A 24967-nucleotide genomic window follows, 5' to 3' on the forward strand; every position below is an offset into this window, starting at 1 on the left:
ATTGGGCTTCACAACGGGTCCTAGGGATTCGCTCTGCTATAGCGGTATTAGCTTCTTCGCCAGCAAACAAGGCCTCATCGACTGTAGTATTGGGTTTGGATGCCGAGAAGGCCTTTGACAAAGTTATATGAGAATATCTGTTCAAGGTGCTAGACTGCAGAGGATTTGGAACTCTCTTTGTGGAGATGATTAAATATTTCTACTTAAAGCCCAATACCAGATTGTTGATCAATGGCCTTCTCGGCAAGCCATTTCAGATGCAGCGAGGGACACGCCAGGGATGTCCATTATCACCTCTACTGTTCAACCTGGCATTGGACCCTCTGTTGCGCCATTTACAACATTGGCCGACCCTTCAAGGGGCAAAAATTGGTAACCAGGAATTAAAATTGCAAGCCTTTGCCGATGATTTAATGCTTTTTGTCTCTAACCCCGAGGAGAGTTTGGACCCCTTGTTCAATACCTTCAATCATTTTGGCTCGCTCTCGGGGTTTCGGATTAACCTATCCAAATCGAAGGCAATGGCTTTAGGCAATCGTCCCTACACTCCATCTAATCCCTTTGGAGGATTGCAGTGGACCTCTTCCCAGATACAATATTTGGGGATATACCTAACCAAAAATATCCATAATTTGTACTACGCAAATATAACCCCACTTATTGCAAAAATTGAAACTGAACTTGAGGGATGGCAACACCTACAGTTGTCGTATCTGGGAAGAGCCAATTTAATCAAACTTATCACCTTTCCAAAGTTACTTTATCCATTGCAAGTTCTCCCACTCATACTTACTCTGTCTGATGGAAAAAAAAATAGTGGAATTATTCCGAAAAATTATCTGGGCCAAGAATTAGTCTAAAGATATTACAAAAGACTAGAGAAGAGGGTGGAATAAACTTCCCTAATGTTAAATTGTATAACCAAGCAGCCACCTGTAGATATATTAAGGACTGGCTCCATGGGACAGATCAGTATGCAAATTATACACTCGAAAAGCAATTTCTTTCTAATCTAGACTTGACCTGTTTCTTACATTTACCCAAACATGAGATTCCTTCACACATACTGGACAATCCCTTGCTCATGTCAACATGGTCAACATGGCACACAATACGCAATAAAGCTAAACTTCACACTCTCTATTCTTTACATCTTCCCTTTTTGGGCAGCGTCAGCTTCCAACATGGCCTGGCGACACAACCATTTGGATCGTGGCATGAGCAGGGATTGCGTACAGTTAGACACCTTGCAAATTTGGAAACAAAAAAAACTTTTACCTATATACAAGAAAATTCTCGATATGATTTTTTGCCAGTGTGTAATTTGGCCTTCCTCCAGGCGCAACATTACACTAGTAAAGTATTAAAGTTTTTAAACGAGGAAGACTGGTGTAATCCGCTGGATGACGCTTTTCTAAATGTGAACTACTCTGCAAAGGCCATATCTTCTACAGAATATTGAGGCTGCCTTATCACACTGGCCAGTTTCAAACGGGCATTACAAAATGGCGAACACTCTTTCCCAATTTGAAGGAAGAGGATATTTTGAAAAGTCTATTGTATTCTATAAAAACAATTTCAGCTACATCCTACAAGGACATGTTTTTTAAGATATTCTATAGAGGATACCTAGCTCCCCACCGGTGTAACTTAATTGGTATGAGTACTTCATCCGTTTGTCACAAATGTGCGGGCGCTGAAGCAACCTTGTATCATTGCTTGTGGGAATGTCCCATGATTCAGCGTTTCTGGTTGGCGATAAGACAATTTGCAATTAATCACCTGGTGAACTTTCTAATATTGACCCCAGATTGGGCGGTCTTCGGACTTTTACCAAACTCTCCGAAAATTTCAATCGGTTGCAAAAAATTGTTGCTGTTTGTCTCTTCGGTAGCCAGAAAATGCATACTGCAGCAATGGATTTCTCCCACGCCCCCGTCCCTCGCCATGTTCAAAGAAAAATTATTTCAATTGTTTAAACTTGAATGGACTGAAACCACACTTCATAAAGACTCCCAGATTGAGAACTTCTTTTCAGTATGGGAAAGTTTTATAGACACTTTGCCCATTGAAACCAGAAGGCAAATACATAAATGTTTTCGTATGAACGTTTGGTATGAGACTAGATTGTTCGTACAGGACCCACCAATTATTTTCAATTGAGAAATGGTGAATGGTTCGGACGCGTGTGGCTTTACCCCCTCCCCCTTGCTCCCCCTCCTTTGCTCTCTCTCCCCCCTTTCCTTCTTTCCCTGTTTTTTCCAACTTTTCTTAAACAGATGTTAAACTATTATCATCTTTTGTATGAAGATAAGACATGACAAAAATACCAAAGTGAATGTAATGGTAATTTTATTGAGTACTAATGTCAGTAACATACTTTTACAACGTAAAATTCACTATGCATATCTATGTTGTTATATCAAGAGGTAGAAAATGTTTGCAACGGACAACTATGTTCACACTTGTTGCTATTTCTTGTCAAATTTGCAATAAAAACATTTTTGAAAAAAAAAACACAGCTAAATTGGTGATTTGGTGGTGGAAAGAAAGATACCTTTATATATTCAGCTTTACGTTGCACAGTGTGAGTCGGGGTACGCCCATATCACGCTCTTTATCATCTATCTAAAGGATTTTTGTACAGTGTATTATAAAAAAGAGACATAGACTGTTCTACACATGTATTATTTTTATTTTTTTACATATCATTGACACTATTGGGATATAACACTGGATGAGTATAAAAAGAAGACAAGAAAACTTCCTGAGGATCTATTGAAAGGAACGTATTGTGTAAACTTTTTTTGATATACATGTACACTTAGAGTGCTAAATATCACGTTATAGCGCCAAGAGCTGCATCCCTTCTACTTTCTTGTATTTATCACTGGGGACATTTTGTTTGGGTAAGACCTGAACAAAATTGTGTTGGAGCTAGCAGCTGCTAAGACAGCTTTTCTCCCCACTTCTAATCCTTCTCAGAAGACAAAAAGTACGACTTTTTGCTCCTTTCGACCTCAAGGGAAAGCGACAAGTCAGTCATACCCTAAACAGTCTTGCGTTTCCAAAATCTCCAAGCCCAAGGCGAAACAGCCCTGGGCAGCTCATGAGCCTGCTGCAAAACATAATGCCTGCTGCATGACGGGGCGGTCCTCCACCTGGGGGACCTCAGGGTGGAAGGCTGACTTCTGTAGTTCACCCAGGTCTGGCACACGACCACTCCAGACACTTGGGTGCTGGAAGTTGTCTCTCACAGGTACGCTGTCTCATTCAAGAGATGTCCCCATCACCAGTTCTGCACAACGGCTCTCCCTTTGAAAGCGCAATCTCTACAAACGCTTGTAAACTCCCTCCTGAGAACTGGAGTAGTAGTGCCGGTTCCTCTGTCCCAGAGGGGCAGAGGTTACTACTCGATTCTGTTTCTTGTTCCGAAACCCAATGGGTCATACTGACCTATTCTCAACCTCAAGGATTTGAACAAGTTTGTGAGAGTATCCCAAGTTTTGTATGGAAACACTGCACTCAATAGTGCTGGCTATAGAACCCAGAGACTATATGGTATCCCTGGATATACAGGATGCATATCTGCATATTCCCATTGCCATCTTGCATCAACAGTTCCTGCCGTTTGCTATTGGCAACCTTCATTACCAATTCCAGACTCTGCCGTTTGGACTGGCTACGGCTCCTCGCATCTTCACCAAGGTCATGGCTGTGATGACGGTCCACCACCTTCGCCAGGGAATCAGAATCCTACCATACTTGGACGACCTACTGATTCTGGCAAGTTCACACGAAGTTCTCCTCAGTCATCTACAACTGACGGTAACTTTCCTGGAAGCCAACGGGTGGCTGATAAATTGTAAGAAGTCCTCGCTGGTCCCATTTCGGAGCATGGTGCACCTAGGGGAACTCTTGGACACACACACTCAGAGACTGTTCCTGTCTCCAGACAAGGTCCTGAAACTTCAGGACAGGATAAAGTACTTCATTCATCGCCCCAGAGTGTCGATACACTCAGCGATGCAAGTCCTTGACCTGCTCGTGTTGTCCTTCGACATGATGGAGTTCGCTGAATTTCATTATCGCCCTCTACAACCGTTGATTCTTTCCAAGTGAGACGGCTTACCTCATCGGATCAGAGGGATCATTCCGAGTTGATCGCTTGCTAGCAGTTTTTAGCAGCCGTGCCAACGCATAGTCGCCACCCACGAGGGAGTGTATTTTCGCTTTGCAGGAGTGCGAACACCTGCGCAGCCGAGCGCTTGCAAACAAATTTTGTGCAAAACAAGACCAGCCCTGTAGTTACTTATCCTGTGCGATGTTTGCTGCGACAAGTGACACGGTAGTGACGTCAGATACTCGGCCAGCAAACGCTCGGCCACTCTTGCGTTTTTCCAAACACTCCCAGAAAACGGTCAGTTGACACCCATAAACGCCTTCTATCAATCTCCTTGCGTTCGGCTGTGCGTTTGGAATCATCGCTAGAACCAGTGCAAAACCACAATGGACTTCGTACCCGTGCGACACGCGTGCGCATTGCAGTGCATACGCATGCACAGATTAGCCATTTTTTCACTGTTCGCTACACAGCGAACAACGGCAGCTAGCGATCAACTCGGAGTGACCCCCAGATCTCAAATGGTCTTGTTGACTCCGGAGGTTTGTCTGTTGCTGACCTGATGGCTCCAGGACCAGCAATTGAGCATGGGCTGTCCCTTCTGGATTCCCAACTGGGTCCTACTGACAACGGATCATTGGATTAGGGAAGAATCTCTTCTTCCAATCAATATTCTGGAGCTGAGAACAGTGTTCAATGCACTGTCTCTCACCCTGCCTCTGATACAGAATAGGCCTGTTCAGGTACAATCAGACAACGCCACCACATTGGCGTACATAACCGATCAAGGTGGCACTCGAAGCATGGCAATGCTGGAAGTGTCCAAAATTCTATGTTGGGCGGAACGCCATCTACCAGTCATATTGGCAGTGTTCATTCCACGCGTCCTAAACTGAGAAGCGGACTTTCCCAGTCGCCAGGACATTTACTCTGGAGAGTAGGGTTTTCATCCCGAAGTCTTCCAACTCCTGGTGGACAGATGGGGTCTACCAGACGTGATGCCCATCACAAGGTTCCAGTCTTTGGATCACGAACCAGGGATCCTCAGGCAGCATTCGTGGATGCATTGGCAGTTCTGTGGAACTTTCAGCTGCCTTATATATTCCCTCCGGTGTCACTCCTGTCCAGGATACTTCGGAAGTTCAAATAAGAAGGGGGGATGCTTATTCTGATCACTTCAGCGTGGCTCAGATGGCGCTGTTTCTCAGACCTACAGGGTCTCTCGTCAGAGCGTCCCCTTCTACTTCCTCAGCGTCAAGACCTCCTAGTGCAGGGCCCTTGCCTCTACCCGGACCTGGCCAGACTGGCTTTGACGGCATGGCTCTTGAAGCATCACTCCTAAGGTAGAAAGAGTTCTCTGAGGCTGTTATTCAGACCATGCTGAATGCCCGCAAACCGTTCTCTGCCTGGATTTATTATAGAGTGTGGCATTCTTACTTCACCTGGTGGGCTGATAGGAATTATGACGCCTATAGATTCAGAGTGTCCAGACTTCTGTCTTTTATGCAAAGAGGCTTGGACTTAGGTCTTCGTCTTGCCTCCCTCAAGGTTCACATTTCTGCCTTGTTGGTGTGGTTTCAACGCAAGATTGCCTCTCTACCTGATGTTCGCATGTTCATTCAGGGTGTTTTACGTAATCAAACTCCCTATGTTCGCCCAGTGGCTCCATGGGACCAGTCTATTGCTCTGAAAGCCCTTCAAGAGCGTTCCTTCGAACCTCTTGAATCGGTGGACCTTATTGCCTCTGCAAGAAGGGTCTCAGACTTAGGCGCTTTGTCCTATCGACCGCCCTTTCTGATTTTCCACCGTGACAGGGTGGTTCTCCGAACTCGGCCCGGTTACTAGTGGTGTCATCATTTCACCTTAACTAAGAGATTGTGGTTCCGGCCTTTATCTCTTCGGATTTGTCATATAAAGGTTGTTTTTTAAATGTGGTTACAGCTCTCAGTGTCTGTGTGGAGAGGACTGCCTCTTTTAGATGGCTGCCCTCTTTGTCCTGTTTGGATTTCACAAACGTGGCTGGCCTGCGAATAGGCAAACCTTGGCCAGATTGATTAGAATGGTGAATTCACATGCTTATGCACAGGCTGGGCTTCCAGCTTCTACTGCGATTAAGGCCCATTCTACTCGGTCTGTTGGACCTTCTTGGGCGGCCTGCCATGCGACGTCCCCAGAACAATTGTGCAAGGCGGCTACTTGGTCCTCAGTGAACACGTTTCTTAGGTTCTATGCCTTTGATACATTTGCCTCCCAGGATGCTTCCTTTGGACGCCGGATTCTCATATCCGCTAAGGTGCGTCTCTCCCTTGAGGAACTGCTTTAGGGCATCTCCGATGTTTTCCCTGTGGAAACCAATGTACCCTGCTGCAGAAAGTACATTGTACCAATGTACCCTTTCTGGAAAGTACATTGGGTTCCACAGGGCGCCCACCCTGACACACCTAGCTTCTTTGGATTTGTATGGCATTAGAGGACACATCTGTATGTGTGCACATGTGGCTGCAAATCTCTATTCTATATACTGTAGATTGAAATAAGAACGAAAAAAGAGGCTTGATGATAGAAGATTCAAACAGTACCTGGCGTGTTAAGAGGCAGAGACTGCCCTAGACATAGGCAAGGTAGGCAAATGCCTAGGGACATATGTGTATGGAGCATTACTGTGTGGCATTATGTGTATAAGGGGCGCTATTACTGTGTGGCGTAACGTATATAAAGGGCACTACAGAGTTGTGTAATGTGAATAAGGAACGATACAGTGTGGTGTACCGTCAACAAGGAGTGATACAGTGTGGTGTAATGTGAATAAGGGACAGTACTGTGAGATGTAACGTGAATAAGGGACACTATTGTGTGACTTAACATGAATAGGGGACACTATCGTGTGATGTAATGTGAATACGGGACACTATCTTGTGATATAGGGCCTAATTCAGACCTGATCGCAGCAGCAAAATTGTTCTCTAATGGGCATAGCCATGTGCAGTGCAGTTGGGGCAAATATAGCATGTGCAGAGAGAGTTAGATTTGGGTGGGATGTGTTTAAACAAAATAACCCACCCAAATCTATATTCTCTGCACGTTATATCTGCCCCACCTGCAGTGCACATGGGTGGTCATTCCGAGTTGATCGCTCGCTGGCTAGTTTTAGCAGCCGTGCAAACGCTGTGCCGCCGCTCACTGGGTAGTGTATTTTAGTTTAGCAGAAGTGCGAACGCATGTGCAGCCAAGCTCTGCAAAAACAGTTTGTGCAGTTTCTGAGTAGCTCTGAATCAACTCAGCGCTTGCGATCACTTTAGCCTATTCGTGTCCGGATTTGATGTCATGCACCCGCCCAGCGAACGCCCAGCCACGCCTGCATTTTTTCAGACACGCCTGCGTTTTTGCAAACCCTCCCTGAAAACGGTCAGTTGACACCCAGAAACGTCCACTTTCTGTCAATCTTCTTGCGGCTGTCAGTGCGACTGAAAACTTTGGTAGAACCTGTGCACAACCATAACGGGCTTTGTACCCGTTCGTCGCGCGTGCGCATTGCGGGGCATACGCATGCGCAGAAATGCCGTTTTTTAGCCTGATTGCTGCGTTGAGAACAACGGCAGCTAGCGATCAACTCGGAATGACCAATGGGCAATGGTTTTGCCCATTAAAGAACAATTTTGCTGCTACGATCAGGTCTGATTTAGGCCCATAATGTGAATAACGTTGCACTAGTGTGTGGTATAAATTGAAATTGTATTATTGTGTGGCCATGCCCCATCCCAGCAAGAACATGCACCTTTTTGACACACGCGCCTCCGACGCACACTGTCCCTTTTACATATGTTGTGGGTGGTGGTACCAATGCTCTTGCTGGCATAGGGCACCAAAATGAGGATTGGGTGATAAGTGTTGCTGGCTTCTGCTGTGATCTGTGCTGCTGGGTGATGTGTGCTGTGCTAAGAGAGGGGTGCTGGGTCAGAGGTAGAACTAGCGGCAGTGTTAGGGGCACCAGCCAAAATCTTGCCTAGGGCATAAAATAGGTTATGGCCGGCTCTGCCAAGAGGGGCTGTTTGGCGCGACTGCAGCAATGATGTATGAGGACACATCTGTACTCCGGAAGAACATGGAAGCTATTACTATTATAATGGCCAAGGAATGCAGAGAAAATGCTGCACAATTCTGATGTAATACGCAGCACAACCTTTAAAATGAATGGTAATTGATTCAGTTTTTGCAATTAAAAAATAAGTAAACAATATGGTAATAGGCCCATTGTGTGATTTTGTGTATGGATATACTGTACATCGGAAAAGGTGTCACTAATGTAAGGTCCTGGCAGCGGAATGATAAATGCTGCTCTACAGGCCTTGCCTGCAAGGGCAGAGTAAGCACTGAGCTGTAAGTTCAGGTGGCGCATTATTTTTCAGGAAGTAAGGAGCTGCTAGAAAGTGATCCAGGTGAGAAGCAGGAAGGTAAGAAACACAGACACAGAGAAAGAGTGACTTAGAGAGACACAGAGAAGCTGACGGAGCACAGGTGGTAGAAGAGGTACAGAATTTATTGAGGTCAGAATTTGTCATTCTAGAAATGTATAGTTGTTTCATTTGTTTGTACTATGTTTCCTATGCTGAGTTCAATGTGTGTTCTGTTGCTGTCCACAGAATGGGTCCTCCTCTTAAGCTACATGAGCTGATCAGAGCCATTCGCAGTGTTAAGACACAGAATGAAGAGAGAGAGGTGATCCAGAGAGAGTGTGCTGAGATCCGCTCTGCTTTTCGGGATGAGGACTCCGTGTACCGTGGCCGTAGTGTGGCCAAACTGCTGTATATGCATATGCTGGGTTATCCTGCACACTTTGGACAGGTATGGGGATTGTGGTATTAGGCAAATGATAAATAATTCTCTGGTTTCCTCACTTAGGGGTCTATTTACTAAGCCTTGGATGGAGATAAAGTTGCTGGAGATAAAGTACCAGCCAATCGGCTCCTAACTTACATGCCACAGGCTGTGGTTGAAAAATGACAGTTAGGAGGCGATTGGCTGGTACTTTATCTCCAACAACTTTATCTCCATCGCAGGCTTAGTAAATAGACCCCTTAGGCACTTGTGCAAGAGGTGATCCTGTAATTTACTGTACTGCTAGGTTACTTATGCGTTCTCTGTAAGGTGCTCCTTTTAGCATATTGTGTTTCTTTATGTAATCGGGGAACTTATCTCTTTGTAAGAAGGTATGTGGACACGCATTGGTGTCATAAGCCAGTGGTTCCCAAACTGGGTGCCGTGGCACTTGCAGGGGTGCCCTAGGTCGGTGGTCCAGGACCAATTCAAATTATTTATGGTCAATGTAATAGGCAAAACCAGTGCATGTGACTTCCAGTCATAAAATACGTGGACAAATCCTGCCCTAGCTAAATGAACCAAAGGATGACATAGAAACACAAGTTAGTTAATTTAATTTTGATCTTTTTTCTGAATAAGAAACTTTTGGCCTGGGAGAGCCGTGAAAACAATTCTGATACTCTATGGTGATGTTATTCAAAAAAGTTTGAGAACCACTGTCATAAGCTTAGGTGAACTTCTGTGCTCACATTAAAACTATACTAGCTATGCTTACATAACTATTTTATCTTTGATCCCAGATGGAATGTCTGAAACTGATAGCATCCCCCCGATTTACAGACAAAAGAATTGGATACCTTGGTGCCATGATGTTGCTGGATGAGAGGCAGGATGCCCATCTATTGATAACCAACAGCATGAAGAGGTGGGATATTGTATTCTCCATCTCCATTCACCATTCTAGATATTGTATTCTCCATCATTAAGAACTCCATGCGCGTTGACATTTTAGATGTAACCAGATAAATTTGTGGCATGTATGGGCCCAAATGTGATCTGTTGGGACTAGCAGAAAATTGTCTGTGAGGATGACTGAGATCTGCATGTGTGTGGTCATGATCCACTGCAAACACTGTGGTCCATTGGATCCAGTCTTTTGCCTAATTTTACTATATAAGCAAATGTCCAAATGGAATATAGATTTAGACACTCGTCATGAGGTTATAATGATTTGTCATGTGGGATGGGGGTTTTTTTTCGTATTTTTTTAATGGTTTATTTATAATTTTTAAATGCAGTAAAAGTGACATTGAAACAACAAAGCAGAGCAAAAAAATAATAACTTAGAAGATGTCCGTAACAACATGGAGTAGTCAAGTTCATATCAATAATGGATATCAATAGGCATAACGTGTACAAATAAAACCTAAAAAATATATTAAAGTCATGAAGATGCATAAAATAGTAGATATAGGAAACCGGAGGGCAGGGGAGGAAGGGGGAGATATTGGGAGAATGCACCAAAGGTAGTGGGAACACCACATATAAAAAAATCAATAAACAGGGAGGCAGATGACATTAGAGCAAGTAGGGTAGTATCAAAGAAACTCACTAATATAGATAGGTGTTTAGAACAGATATCAATACTGATATAATTAATCAGCTATACTATGACAGTATTGATGAGATCTGCCTGTTTATGGCACCTTCATTACATTCTTTATCATTTTTGTTTACTTACAGCTAGTTCAAGTAGAGCTCTTTTATTAACCATTTAAACAATGTCCCTGCATTGTATAATTTTCCTCTACAGAGACTTAGAGCACAGCTCATCGGTGGTGCAGGGCTTGGCTCTCTGCACACTGGCCTGCTTAGGATCTGCAGAGATGTGTCGGGACCTGGCTGGGGAGGTGGAGCGTCTTCTGAAAACATCAAGTGCCCATGTCAAGAAAAAGGTGTTGATAACAATGTGGTATAAAGTGAAGAGTCAGAATTATGAGCTTTGTGAAAAATCCAAAGTGGAAAGGAGCAATGGTGGTACAGTCTGCAGGCACAGAACTAAATGCCTCTATTTGCCCATATACAGAGCCAGTGAGCGGACTGCCTCTGTCTGTGCGCTTGGTTTCATACCCGGCATCATTCTCTGTGTGCACTTGGATCAGCTCTATACTTGGTGCAGACGATATGTCTGATAACAGCAGTATTTAAGCTGGGTACACACTAGTAGATCCTGGATTGTGGGTGTTGGCATGACCAACGGAATGATATGTTGGTCGGCCATACACTGAACTATGTTTCTCTATCATCCATCTGGGGGACGCTGCGCACTTACACTTGCTGTTAGAGTGTGTGAGTATGGAGTTTGGCACAAGCTATGAAATAAACTCCTCCCCCTATATCCCCTCACAGGAAGTACTCCTCAGTTTTAGTTTTGTGCCTTGGAGTGAAGGCACACTTTTATTTTGTTCCTAGCTTTTATTTCTAATTGTTTTCTTGTTGGGTGTTTAGTCCCTAATGTTGGCAACAAACACATCCAGAGTGAGAGTAGTTAGGTTAGAGAGCTTCTGTGAGCTCTATTTCTCACTCTGTGCTGCCTCTTGGGTGTCACTACACCACTGAGGTCCCTGGGTCTCTCCCTTCTGGCTCACACAATTCAAGGAGGCACTGGGTCAGGTAGGAACAGCCTCAGCCTACTCAGGTAGTGCTGCGCTGTGACCCTTCTCATACTAGCATATGACAGTCCCTGAGAGAGAGTCCCCCAAGCTGTGTGTCTGCTGGCTGTATATCTCCTGTGCCCTGCTGGTCACTGTAAGGGCTGTATGAAGGACTGTATGATGGCTGGCTGCACTGACTCCTGTGGCCAGGGGACACAGAGGGCAGTATTATAAAGTGCCTCAGGTCCTGATGTTTGCGCTGCGAAGCCCCGCCCCCAGAATGGGAAAGCACCATTTTGTGCAGCTTCTTGCTGCATACTAAGTCTCTCTGTATTTCTGCAGCCACAAGAGGCTGTGGCTCAGCACACTAGTGCAAGAGTCCAATATGTATAGAGACCTAAGTTCTAGCCCAACTCTGTACAGAAACATTGTTATTATCTTTATTTTAGGGAGTCGCTGTGTGTTTTAGCGCCCTCAAACCAGTCTAAACTGCCTTAACCGATTAGGCCCTGCTCCTAGCAGCACTGCAGGAAGCTCCTGATCACATGTCAGTAGCTCAGCATGAGGGGGAGGGAAGCACTGTCATTCTTTGCACTGAGATAGTGGGACTATTGCTGTGATCAGTAACAAGCCCACAAGGTGGTAACTTTACAAGTGATCTGCCTATAGTATAATATACACAATAGCAAGTATTCTGGGACTATTGCAGGTTTCTGTAGTTAGCCCAGCAACTATGCCAAATATACACATATTTGCTTGTTAGAAAATCCTACCTGTGTTGTCATGCACAAACAATGCCCTCTCCTCGCAAATTACGGGCACTACAGTAAATATAGTGGCTATTACTGTGTTCAACATTTAATCCATTAAATTGGTGGTATAGCTTTATTCAATAGCTGGTATAGTGGGACTTTTACTGCCTCCACTACTTAGCCCACCAACTGTAACCAATATACAAGTGATATTTGCTTATTATATCGGCCTTTTAGCAAAGTTCAGGTGTAAAATCTGTTTTTATCCATTTAATATCTGATACGCTCTGTATCTAGGGACCATATATTACCTGAATTTTTAGTAAGATAGAAGAGGAGCTTGCTCTATCCACTTTACACATTAACCTGGTATTGTGATGTGTCCAGGACCGGTACACAAATACCGGTATTGTCAGAGTCTGCCTTTGCTTGCACTATGACAGTGAAGTGGGACCGGTACTCTGTTTACTACTTAGCCCACAAATCTTGGCTGAGTTCATGTAAAATAATCCGTGGTCAATACTTTTACACCTAAAGGAGTGATTGTTTGTAGTCTGTGTTTTCCTTTCGTTATTTCTGTGTCAGGACACAAGACACACTATTTATTTATTTTTTCTTGTGCATTATACCTATAAATTGCCAAAATGGCTGCACAGACCTAAACGCTCCTTATGCAGCTTATACTGTACAGTGAGCCAGGTCCTTGACAGACACTATAGCTCAGTTACATCAAAGGACAATCATTTGTCCTAGTGATTATGATCTCTAGTTGTGGTCGCTTCTAAGGCAGGTCTTAGTTTTATATTTCCTGATGTCTGTCTGAGATGGCTACCTCAAGCAGGATGATTCCGTCTTCAGGCTGTACCGCCAATTGGCAGAGTACTGCATCTCCCTCTATTTCGTTCCTGGTTCTGATCCACATTTTGAGGCTTCATCTCAGGAAAATAGTAAAATAAATCCTGTCAGGGAGGATGCTTCAGGATAGGAATAAGAAATAGACTGAGTTGATTGGTTTCCACCTCTTTTCTCACGTTAGGACAATGTTGATGGAAGTCTGGCTGAACACCTGATGCAAAGGTTCATGTTTCTAGGGAAATGAGTCTGTCTCTAGTACACAGTATTGTCGGTTCAGATCCGATGTCTCACATTTACAGACAATGGCCCTCATTCAGAGTTGTTCGCTCGTTGCCGATCTTCGCTATATTGCGATTAGTCGCTTACTGCGCATGCGCAAGGTGCGCAGAGCGCATGCGCTTAGTTATTTTACACAAAAGTTAGGTATATTACTCACGGCATAACAAGGATTTTTCATCGTTCTGGTGATCGTACTGTGATTGACAGGATGTGGGTGTTTCTGGGTGGAAACTTGCCGTTTTCTGGGCGTGTGCGAAAAAACGCTGGCGTTTCTGGGAAAAACGCGGGAGTGTCTGAAGAAACGGGGGAGTGTCTGGGCGAACGCTGGGTGTGTTTGTGATGTCAAACCAGGAACGAAACTGACTGAACTGATCACAATGGCTGAGTAAGTCTGGAGCTACTCAGAAACTGCTAAGAAATTTCTATTTGCAATTCTGCAAATCTTTCGTTTGCAATTCTGCTAAGCTAAGATATACTCCCAGAGGGTGGCGGCTTAGCGTGTGCAATGCTGCTAAAAGCAGCTAGCGAGCGAACAACTCGGAATGAGGGCCAATGTTTATTTATCCTTTTGCTGATGAAGACACTGACCTGATGGAGGTTCCACTAATAATTAGTGGACGCATCCATCATGTGATGGCCTAAGACGACTGTCTTTCCTAAAGTACAGTATGTGACCTTAACAGTCACCGTGGATTGACAACAGTGAGGCGGTGTTAGGGTCTCCTGCCCTGTGCTGCCACGTCGTCATGGCAACCGGGAGACAAGTACTAGCGGAGTAACCTGAGCGCAGCTGATACTCCGGTTCGGGTCTTTTGCTGTGCAGTGGTTATAGGCTCTGTGCACGGCAGGGGATCCGGTGCTGGTTTTTGTGCTCACAGTCTGTGAGGTCTGAGTGGGGCGTGGACAGCACCTGCTTTATAAGGCCTCTTTCCAGGTTAAGCAGATGCTGCTGAATCTTTGTTGGTTAGTCAGTTCCTGAAAGTTAGCCAGTACTGTGTAGCTTTGTATTTGTTTGTTGCTTACTGCAAATAGGCCTGGGGATTTGGTATTACACTCTGCCAATCCAGACCTAGCAGTAAGACTGGAGTCAGTCGTTTAGCTTGCTGGGGTTCTGTTACTACTCTGTGAACTTAGCAAGTTTGCGGCTGTATTCTAAGACTTGCCTGTCTAATCCTGTCTCACTGTGCTAGGTGTCAGGGGTCAGTTTAGTGGCAGTAAACTGAACCTGTGCACTGCAAGTGAGAATTAGGATTGTGGAGACTCTCCTTGTGTCTATCATTCCATCTCTGACCAAGGAGTTTACTGCCACACCCGTTGTTAACCCTTTAGGGTTTTGCTGTTGCCATTAGCAACAGCATTTCGGGTTCTCTATGTATTAAAACACAACATCTTGCTTTTCCCATCTGAGCATTTCTAATACAAGGGAGATACCCAGTTCCTTAGCCTCTGGGCTTCTCTGTTCACTTTGTGTGTATTTTGTTACCCTATCACCTTCTGTGTACGTTATGTCATATTCCCCAGTCTGTCTGTGAGTCCATTTGTTGTGCATAACAGTTCTGACACCAGTACTTTCCTGCAGGCACTGGTGTACATAACATATTCAGCAGCCTAATACTCCTGTTGAAATTTTGTGGGAATATGGAGCATACCCCTCAAAATACGTTGCAACAGGTGGTCGATCAGGTGCAGGTCCTGACTCGACAATTTAATGATCTGTCCATTAAAATGCACACCTCCCAGGCTGCTGGCGGAGCTCCCGCAGCAGCAGCACCTGCAGGGGTTAAGGAGCCGAAAGTAAATCTCCCGGATCGTTTTTCTGGAGATCGCTCGCAGTTCTTTTGTTTCAAGGAGAGCTGCAAGCTATACTTCCGGCTTAGGCCTCAGTCTTCTGGGTCAGAAATTCAGCGGGTGGGCATAGTGATTTCCTTGCTACAAGGAGACCCACAGGTCTGGGCATATGGGTTGCAGCCTGACTGTCCGTCGCTTAAAAGTGTTGATGCTTTTTTTACGGCACTGGGCATGTTGTATGATGACCCTGACAAGACGGCCTCAGCCGAGGCTCAGATTTCGATCCTTAAGCAAGGGCGAAGGCCAGTTGAGGTTTACTGTACGGAGTTTCGGAGGTTGGCCCATGATACCCAGTGGAATGACCCAGCCCTGAGACACCAGTACCGAAGAGGTCTTTCTAACCAGATAAAGGACCAACTGGTACAATATCCCTTGCCTGATAGCTTGGATCAGCTCATGCAGTTATCCATCCGGGTGGATAGACGGCTGAGAGAGCGTAGGCTTGAAAGGGAGACTGAGATTTCCTTCCTTCCCAAGGGAACCTCAGACTCTGAGGAATTTTCCGAGGAGCCTATGCAGATTGGGGCTACCCGCCTCTCCTCGCGTGAGAAAACGCGGAGGAGACAGCAGGGGTTGTGTTTGTACTGTGGGAATAAAGGTCATGTGGTAGTATCATGCCCAGAAAAGCCGGAAAACTTCAGGGCCTGAGGGTGATGGGAAATATCCTGTCAGGCCAGAAGTCAGAATTTCCCAAGAAGACTTTTATCATTCCGGTGACCTTGAAGATCCTCGGTCAAACTGTCAAGACTGAGGCCTTTGTGGACAGTGGGGCCGACGGGGTTTTTATGGACCGCCAATTCGCCCTGAAACACTCTGTTCCCTTAGTACCCTTGGCATCGGAAATTGAGATTTGTGGGTTAAACGGGGAACCATTATCCCAAGGTAAAATTACCTCTTGTACTAGCCAGATTTCTTTGTTTATTGGAGCCACACACTCTGAAAAATTGTCCTTTTATGTGACTGTCTGTACTTTTGCCCCATTGGTGTTGGGGTTACCCTGGTTAAGGGCCCACAATCCTCAATTTGACTGGGTCTCTGGGGAGATTCTTAGTTGGGGTACTGATTGTTTCAGGAGTTGCTTGAGCCTTCCAGTCAGGCTCTCGCAGCTAAGTTTGCCAGGATTGCCAGGGTGTTATGCAGATTTTGCGGACGTGTTCTCCAAAAAAGTTGCAGAGGTACTACCTCCCCATCGCCCCTATGACTGTGCCATTGATTTGTTGCCAAATGCTAAGCTTCCCAAGAGCAGGTTGTACTCCCTGTCACGTCCTGAGACTCAGGCTATGGCAGAGTACATTCAGGAGAACTTGGCTAAGGGATTTATCAGACCTTCACAGTCTCCAGTTGGGTCGGGGTTCTTCTTCGTGGGTAAAAAGGACGGTTCGTTGCGACCCTGCATCGACTTCAGGGAATTGAACCGTATCACGATTAAAAACTCATACCCACTGCCTCTCATTTCGGTCTTGTTTGACCAGCTTCGTACTGCCACCATTTTTTCTAAGATTGACCTACGCGGTGCGTACAATCTAATCCGAATAAGAGAGGGGGATGAATGGAAGACTGCCTTTAATACCCACTCAGGGCATTATGAATATTTGGTGATGCCTTTTGGGCTCTGTAATGCCCCGGCAGTCTTCCAGGATTTCATGAATGATGTGCTCAGGGAATATTTGGATAGATTCTTAGTTGTATACTTAGATGACATCCTAATCTTCTCCCATTCCCTGGAGGAACATCGGAAGCATGTACGCTTAGTCCTCCAGAAACTCAGAGACCACCGGCTTGGGGCGAAGCTGGAGAAGTGCGAATTTGAAGTTCAGCAAATCGCATTTCTAGGATATATTATCTCCCCAGAAGGTTTCCAAATGGAGGGTTCCAAGGTACAGGCAGTCCTGGATTGGGTGCAACCCACTAGTTTGAAGGCGCTTCAGCGTTTCCTGGGCTTTGCGAATTTTTATAGACGATTTATCGCTGGATTTTCGTCTATAGTGGCGCCCTTGGTGGCACTCACTAAGAAAGGGGCGGATGTTGCTCACTGGTCTTGTGAGGCTAAAGCGGCTTTTGCCCGTCTCAAAAGGGCATTTGTTTCGGCCAAGGTGCTGCGACACCCAGATCCAGAGCGTCCTTTTGTGGTGGAGGTGGATGCCTCTGAGATGGGTATTGGGGCAGTGCTTTCTCAGATGGGAGTGTCTGATAATCGCCTTCATCCCTGTGCTTACTTTTCCCGTAAATTTTCGCCTGCCGAGATGAATTATGACGTGGGTAACCGGGAATTGTTGGCTATTAAGGATGCACTCGAGGAGTGGAGACACTGGCTTGAGGGGGCTAAGTTTGTGGTCTCAATTCTCACTGACCATAAGAATCTGGCATATTTAGAGTCAGCGAAGCGTCTCAATGCCAGGCAGGCACGATGGGCTTTGTTTTTTGCTCGCTTTAATTTTTTGATAACATATCGCCCTGGGTCAAAAAACATCAAGGCTGATGCGCTCTCGCGGAGTTTTGCTCCAATCCAGGAGACCACCGAGGAGCCGTTGCCCATTGTTTCCCCATCATGTATTAAAGTGGGCATTACCCAGGACCTCTTATCATTAGTCCTTAGAGCACAGGAGCAGGCTCCTCCAGACCTTCCGGTAGTTCTTTTGTTTGTGCCTCCTAGCTCAAGACAGCGAGTGTTCCTGGAATTCCATGCCAAGAAGTCGGCAGGTCACCCGGGTATTGCCAGAACTCGGGAGTTGCTATCTAGGGTGGTGTGGTGGCCCTCGGTGGCTAAGGATGTGGATCAGTGGGTTCGGGCATGTGACATCTGTGCCCGAAATAAGACTCCTAGAGGGGTTCCTGTTGGCCCATTACATCCACTCTCTATCCCATCTAAGCCATGGACCCACATTTCAATGGATTTTGTGGTGGACTTGCCCAAATCCTCGGGGATGACAGCCATCTGGGTTGTCGTTGACAGGTTTTCGAAGATGGCGCACTTCGTTCCACTGGTTGGGCTGCCATCGGCCAGATGCCTGTCTGAATTATTTATGCTGCATGTTGTGCGTCTCCACGGGTTGCCACTTGATGTGGTCTCTGACCGCGGATCCCAGTTTGTGGCCAAATTCTGGAGGGCATTTTGTTCCGATCTCCAGATTTCTGTCAGCTTGTCATCAGGCTACCATCCGCAGTCTAATGGGCAGACTGAAAGGGTGAACCAGTCCTTGGAGCAGTTCCTCAGGTGTTATGTCTCCAAGTGTCAGACTGACTGGGTTGCTCATCTGTCCATGGCGGAGTTTGCCTATAACAACGCGGCTCACTCTGCTACAGGGATCTCTCCCTTCCTTTGTGTGTATGGGCATCATCCTAAGGCCAATTCTTTTGACCCCCTGGACTCCACGCCTGGTGGTTCCTCTGTGGTTTCGGTCCTTAGAGGTATTTGGCGGAAAGTGAAGAAAGCCCTTGTGTCTGTGTCATTAGTGACCAAAAGGGTTTTTGATAAGCGGAAAAGACCCTGCAGCTTCAAATTAGGAGACTTCGTCTGGTTGTCTACCAAGAATTTGAAGTTGAGACAGCCATCTCATAAGTTAGGCCCCCGGTTCATCGGCCCTTATAAGATCACCAGGGTTATCAATCCGGTGGCATTTCAGTTAGATCTGCCCCGTTCTTTGGGTATCAATAAAACATTTCATTGTTCCCTTTTAAAACGGGCGATTAGGAATCCTTCTTCCAGTGGAAGACCTTCCCCTCTTCTGATACGTGGCCAGAGGGAGTTTGTTGTTGAAAGGATTCTTGACTCCAAGGTGGTTCGGGGTCGGCTGTCATTTTTGGTGCACTGGAAGGGGTATGGCCCGGAGGAGCGGTCGTGGGTGCGCAGTTGTGATCTTCATGCCCCCAGACTGATACGCTCTTTCTTCTCGCAGTTCCCCGATAAACCCGGTGGTAGGGGTTCTTTGACCCCTCGTCAGAGGGGGGGTACTGTAAGGGTCTCCTGCCCTGTGCTGCCACGTCGTCATGGCAACCGGGAGACAAGTACTAGCAGAGTAACCTGAGCGCAGCTGATACTCCGGTTCGGGTCTTTTGCTGTGCAGTGGTTATAGGCTCTGTGCACGGCAGTGGATCCGGTGCTGGTTTTTGTGCTCACAGTCTGTGAGGTCTGAGTGGGGCGTGGACAGCACCTGCTTTATAAGGCCTCTTTCCAGGTTAAGCAGATGCTGCTGAATCTTTGTTGGTTAGTCAGTTCCTGAAAGTTAGCCAGTACTGTGTAGCTTTGTATTTGTTTGTTGCTTACTGCAAATAGGCCTGGGGATTTGGTATTACACTCTGCCAATCCAGACCTAGCAGTAAGACTGGAGTCAGTCGTTTAGCTTGCTGGGGTTCTGTTACTACTCTGTGAACTTAGCAAGTTTGCGGCTGTATTCTAAGACTTGCCTGTCTAATCCTGTCTCACTGTGCTAGGTGTCAGGGGTCAGTTTAGTGGCAGTAAACTGAACCTGTGCACTGCAAGTGAGAATTAGGATTGTGGAGACTCTCCTTGTGTCTATCATTCCATCTCTGACCAAGGAGTTTACTGCCACACCCGTTGTTAACCCTTTAGGGTTTTGCTGTTGCCATTAGCAACAGCATTTCGGGTTCTCTATGTATTAAAACACAACATCTTGCTTTTCCCATCTGAGCATTTCTAATACAAGGGAGATACCCAGTTCCTTAGCCTCTGGGCTTCTCTGTTCACTTTGTGTGTATTTTGTTACCCTATCACCTTCTGTGTACGTTATGTCATATTCCCCAGTCTGTCTGTGAGTCCATTTGTTGTGCATAACAGTTCTGACACCAGTACTTTCCTGCAGGCACTGGTGTACATAACAGGCGGTTATTAAATTGGTATTCATTCTGACAGGAGTATTCCTACGGCCTATCCTGGCTAATGCATGGATCTTACAGCGGTTACAGATTGCATAATGCAAGTTGTCCATTATTGTATAAGATGATCCTTTTCAAATTATCCATTGCCAGATTGGGTCTCTGAAGCTCTACCCTCTGTCACTGTTTTCTTGGATTATATTTCTATTCAATCCTGCATCTCTGCCCCGTCTATAATGCCCATACAATGTATATTCATTTTGGTTGTGATTTGTGGAATTCTGCTTCCAAATCAAAGTGTGCCTTGCAGGCAGGAGCAAATAGCTCTAGCAGTAAGATGTCTGCCTTCAGTATATCAGGACATGGGTTCTCATCCTAAGTATGACTGCTAAGAAATGTGTTTTTTTAAATAAATATCAATTAAATATGTATTCTTTTAGAAGGCATTTGTCCAACTTAAACAACTTTCGATAATGTCCTCAGCAGGGCTCATGGAGTTGGGTGGTCTAGTTCCCGGTGGGGGAAACCAACTTTCTCAGATTCCACTGGTCCATTGGATATACCGAATTATATTATGAGCATATATTCTGAATCTTGCGGAACACGTACCAATCAGGATTCTTTGGTACCCCTCTTCTTTGCGTTTCATCCAAGAGACAGGCTGTAATCCTTGCAGTCTGTTCGCTATCCAATGCAAGAGTATTCATACCAATCTTTTTCTCATCAACAGGGTCTTGGGGTTTTTAATGTTACTTTCCCATCACTGCCATATTTGGTCGACTGTTGCAAAAAGAGCTCCGTCTCATGCACCTTTTGTCATACACATCTACAGTGGACCTTGGTTCCGTATTTCTTCCTTCGCGCCAGGATGGTATTCAGGGGTCTTCTTTTTGACCCCAGGTATCTCGGTCTTTTGGCTGAGTGCAGGATTTCCAGACCAGAATACACTCTCTTTTCTGCAGTTTCCTCAGGGGTCAGTGATCCATGGTATACACTTCCTCTGCAAGATAGAGGTGACTTTACAGATGGCTCCATTCTCCCGGTCTCATGTCTGGATTCTTCAATCTCAAATTCTATGTTATTAATCCTAGGCAGAATTGAGTTTACATAAACAACAGTTCAATCTGTAACTTCAAATACGACTATATCTTCGTTGGTGTCTACACAATCCGAATCTGACCCATGGGACTCCATTTTCTGTCTTGACATTGAAGGTCATAACCACAGTCACTAGTTTCAGATATTACGGTTTTGGGTTTCAACTCTGGTTTTCAAAAACATTGAGGTCCAAAGTGGAGATGTCTCTTCCATCTCCGGGCAATACACAACACCTTGACTCCAGCTCAAGGCTTTCTACAGGTGCCCGCTTTGGCAGTACATATACAAAAAAAAAAATTGGTACGATACAGAGAAGATTAGCATGGTCTTGCAGCCTGCATCCAGTCAAACTCTGCAACCACAGTGGCCTGTATCAACATGTACAGTCGCACTTCCAGCTGGAAAGCCATCGGAACGGTATCTCACATATGCAGAGGGCGGATCTTTGGGGTCCGGCAATATCATCCATCTCCAGTTCCAGAATGGACAACTAGGAAGCAGACTTCCTGGGTTGTCATGCTTTTCTTCCCAGAATAAAAATAAACCAACAGCTTTTTTCTGATTTTGGTGTACGTGTGTGATAAGGCAAAATCGACCTCAGGGCTTCTCATCTCTGCAAAAAGGTCTTCCTTGGTACGATGATCGCTCCGGGGATCCTCTTGTGGCAATTATGGATGCCGTATTAGCTTTTTGTCACTTTAATCTGGCATATTTGTTTCTGCCTCTGGCAAGATCCAGTGAGCACTTCAAAGCATTTGACCAGTGGCTCTTTCCGTCTTCGTAAATCGCTCCGGATTTGCCTGTCGACACTGCTCTGCAATGCTTCAGACCAGGGTGGCCAATGCTTCTCACAGTGTACCTCTTCGGCCAGATCTTCACTTTCAAACTTTGTGTCATCACCGGGATTTGTTTCGTCTGACTGTGACGGCGTGATTGTAGAGAACAGCATCATCTGAGTAATAAGTTTACCTCAGTCAGTAGCCCTGACTATGTTTCAGGCTCGCAAACTAATCACAGTGCCCAGTAAAACTTTTCATCTTTTGGTGCGACTATAAAGGCCTCTCAGCTAAAGTTCTTAGTCTTTTCCACTTCTTATCCTTTCTGCAGAACAGTGGTCTGAAGGACTTTATCTTCTTATCTTCAGAGACAGGGTTCTGCTCTACTTTTTCTTTTCCAGAGATGGTTACCAACATTCTTACGGATGTTCAGTGTTTTCTTCACAGCTTTTTGCATATACAATTTCCTTGCGTAGCTCCTGTGTCTCCTTTACAGCCTCTGGACTCTGTTGGGTGGCGGTTTCTTCCTCTTACGGTGGTTTTATTTATTTATTTATTTTCCTTTTGCCCATTGCCTCAGCTCGGCATGTTTCTGAGTTGGCAGCCTTTGCTGCAGTCCACCTTTGTTGGTTTTTCTATGATAATAGAGTGGTTTTACGTACAAAACTCCTTTTTTTCAACACAGGAGCTGTGGCTCAGCACACTAATGCTAGAGACTAGTGTATATAGTGACCTGGGTTCAAGACCAACCGTGAACTGAAACCTTTTAAGTTCGCCGTATGAACACGTTGTTAGTTCTTAGTGGTGCGCCACACTGAGGTTGACTAGTCTCTAAGAACACTGTGGCTCATTGGGTCATATCAGCTTTCCATCAGCCTTATGTGTCCTCTGCTGTTCCTGTTCCTAACCCTCTGCGGAATTGTGCGACTCAGGCCGTTGGGACCTTCTGGGCTGTTCACGGAGGTGACTCTATTGTGCAGCTGTGTAGAGCGGCAATCTTCACAGGATTCTATTGTTTCCATACTTTTGGTATGGCGGGGATGCCTCTGTTGGGCGTCTGATCTTAGGGACGGATTTCCCGCCTGTCCCCCCGTCACCTCTTTGGCTTGCTTTGGGATATCACCCAAGTATAAGTGTGCAGCTTCCCCCAGATGGATGATAGAGAAATTAGGATTTTTTTACTTACCGTAAAATCTCTTTCTCTGAGTCCATCTGTGGGACGCTGCGATCCCTTCCCTTTTGTCTGGTTATTGATTGTTGGTTTTGTTTTCTCTCTCTCGGCTTTGTTAAACTTTTACTGGGGAGTACTTCCTGTGAACAGGGGGTTGATGGGAGGGGTTAGAGGGGGAGGAGTTCATTCTTTTCATAGCTTGTGCCGAACGCCATACTCACACACTCTAACCCCAAGTGTAAATGCACAACGTCCCCCAGATGGACTCAGAGAAAGAGATTTTACGGTAAGTAAAAATCCTAATATTGCGCTACCGTGTGACGTATCGTTCAGTGGACACTTCCAGGAGTTCAAGATATCTTCTGATCTTCCTGCACTGCAGACAGATCAGAAGATGCGATCAATGCCCTGCGGGAGTTCCTATAGTCCGTACACACTGGATAATGTGCATGATATGTCGGTCGGATCCACAGGAATAGACAACATATCGTCTAGAGTGTACCCTACACTTACGTCTGACTCTGCATAGCCTTCACTGAACTTTGCCTATGGATGAGCGCACTGTTACAGCCTAGTTATAACCCTTCTGACGTAAGTGAAGATGCAGGTTAAATGTGTATGACTGTAGATTGCCCGTACAGTACATCCGGAAAGTATTCACAGCGCTTCACTTTTTCCACATTTTGTTATGTTACAGCCTTATTCCAAAATGGAATTAATTATTTTTTCCCCTCAATATTCTACACACAATACCCCATAATGACAACGTGAAAAAAAGTTTTTTTGAGATTTTTGCAAATTTATTAAAAATAAAAAAATAAGAAATCACATGTACATAAGTATTCATAGCCTTTGCCATGAAGTTTAAAATTGAGCTCAGGTGCATCCTGTTTCCACTGATCATCCTTGAGATGGGCCTACAGCTTAGTTGGAGTCCACCTGTGGTAAATTCAGTTGATTGGACATGATTTGGAAAGGCTATATAAGGTCCCACACTTGACAGTGCATGTCTGAGCACAAACCAAGCATGTAGTCAGAGGAATTGCCTGCAGACCTCTGAGACAGGATTGTCTCAAGGCACAAATCTGGGGAAGGGTATATAAAAATATCTGCCGCTTTGAAGGTCCCAATGAGCACAGTGGCCTCCATCATCCGTAAATGGAAGATGTTCGGAACCACCAGGACTCTTCATAGAGCTGCCCGGCCGGCTAAACTGAGCGATCAGGGGAGAAGGGCCCTAGTCAGGAAGGTGACCAAGAACCCGATGGTCACTCTGTCAGAGCTACAGCATTCCTCTGTGAAGAGAGGAGAACCTTCCAGAAGGACAACCATCTCTGCAGCAATCCACCAATCGGACCTGTATGGTAGAGTGACCAGACGGAAGCCACTCCTTAGTAAAAAGCCCATGGCAGCCCGTCTGGAGTTTGCCAAAATGCACCTGAAGGACTCTCAGACCATACGAAACAAAATTCTCTGGTCTGATGAGACAAAGATTGAACTCTTTGGCGTGAATGCTAGGCGTCATGTTTGGAGGAAGCCAGGCACCGCTCATCACCAGGCCAATACCACCCCTACAGTGAAGCATGGTGGTGGCAGAATCATGCTGTGGGGATGTTTTTCAGCGGCAGGAACTGGGAGAATAGTCAGGATAGAGGGAAAGATGAATGTAGCAATGTACAGAGACATCCTGGATGAAAACCTGCTCCAGAGCGCTCTTGACCTCAGACTGGGGCGATGGTTCATCTTTCAGCAGGACAACG

General features: G+C 45.5%; 1 protein-coding gene and 1 non-coding gene across 7 annotated transcripts in view; both read left to right on the forward strand.

Moving 5' to 3' along the window:
• The window catches only part of AP1G2 (adaptor related protein complex 1 subunit gamma 2), a 154970-nt gene that overhangs the window by 56627 nt on the left and 73376 nt on the right, over window positions 1-24967 (forward strand). For 3 of the 6 annotated variants that reach the window (XM_063913592.1, XM_063913591.1, XM_063913590.1), the window contains exons 3-6: window positions 8530-8667; window positions 8764-8965; window positions 9742-9866; window positions 10755-10896. In XM_063913592.1, coding sequence (XP_063769662.1) covers window positions 8765-8965; window positions 9742-9866; window positions 10755-10896 — 468 coding nt within the window. In that variant the 5' untranslated portion in view covers window positions 8530-8667; window position 8764. Of the gene's footprint in view, window positions 1-8529; window positions 8668-8763; window positions 8966-9132; window positions 9218-9741; window positions 9867-10754; window positions 10897-24967 lie in introns of those variants that run through there. The other 3 variants (XM_063913593.1, XM_063913595.1, XM_063913594.1) reach the window with 3 other exon arrangements.
• On the forward strand, window positions 12567-12750 carry LOC134960733 (U2 spliceosomal RNA). Its single transcript, XR_010187808.1, has one exon. It is a non-coding gene; the product is annotated as a U2 spliceosomal RNA (small nuclear RNA).

This window comes from Pseudophryne corroboree, chromosome 1 (assembly GCF_028390025.1).
Source record: "Pseudophryne corroboree isolate aPseCor3 chromosome 1, aPseCor3.hap2, whole genome shotgun sequence".
Classification (NCBI taxonomy): Eukaryota; Metazoa; Chordata; class Amphibia; order Anura; family Myobatrachidae; genus Pseudophryne; species Pseudophryne corroboree.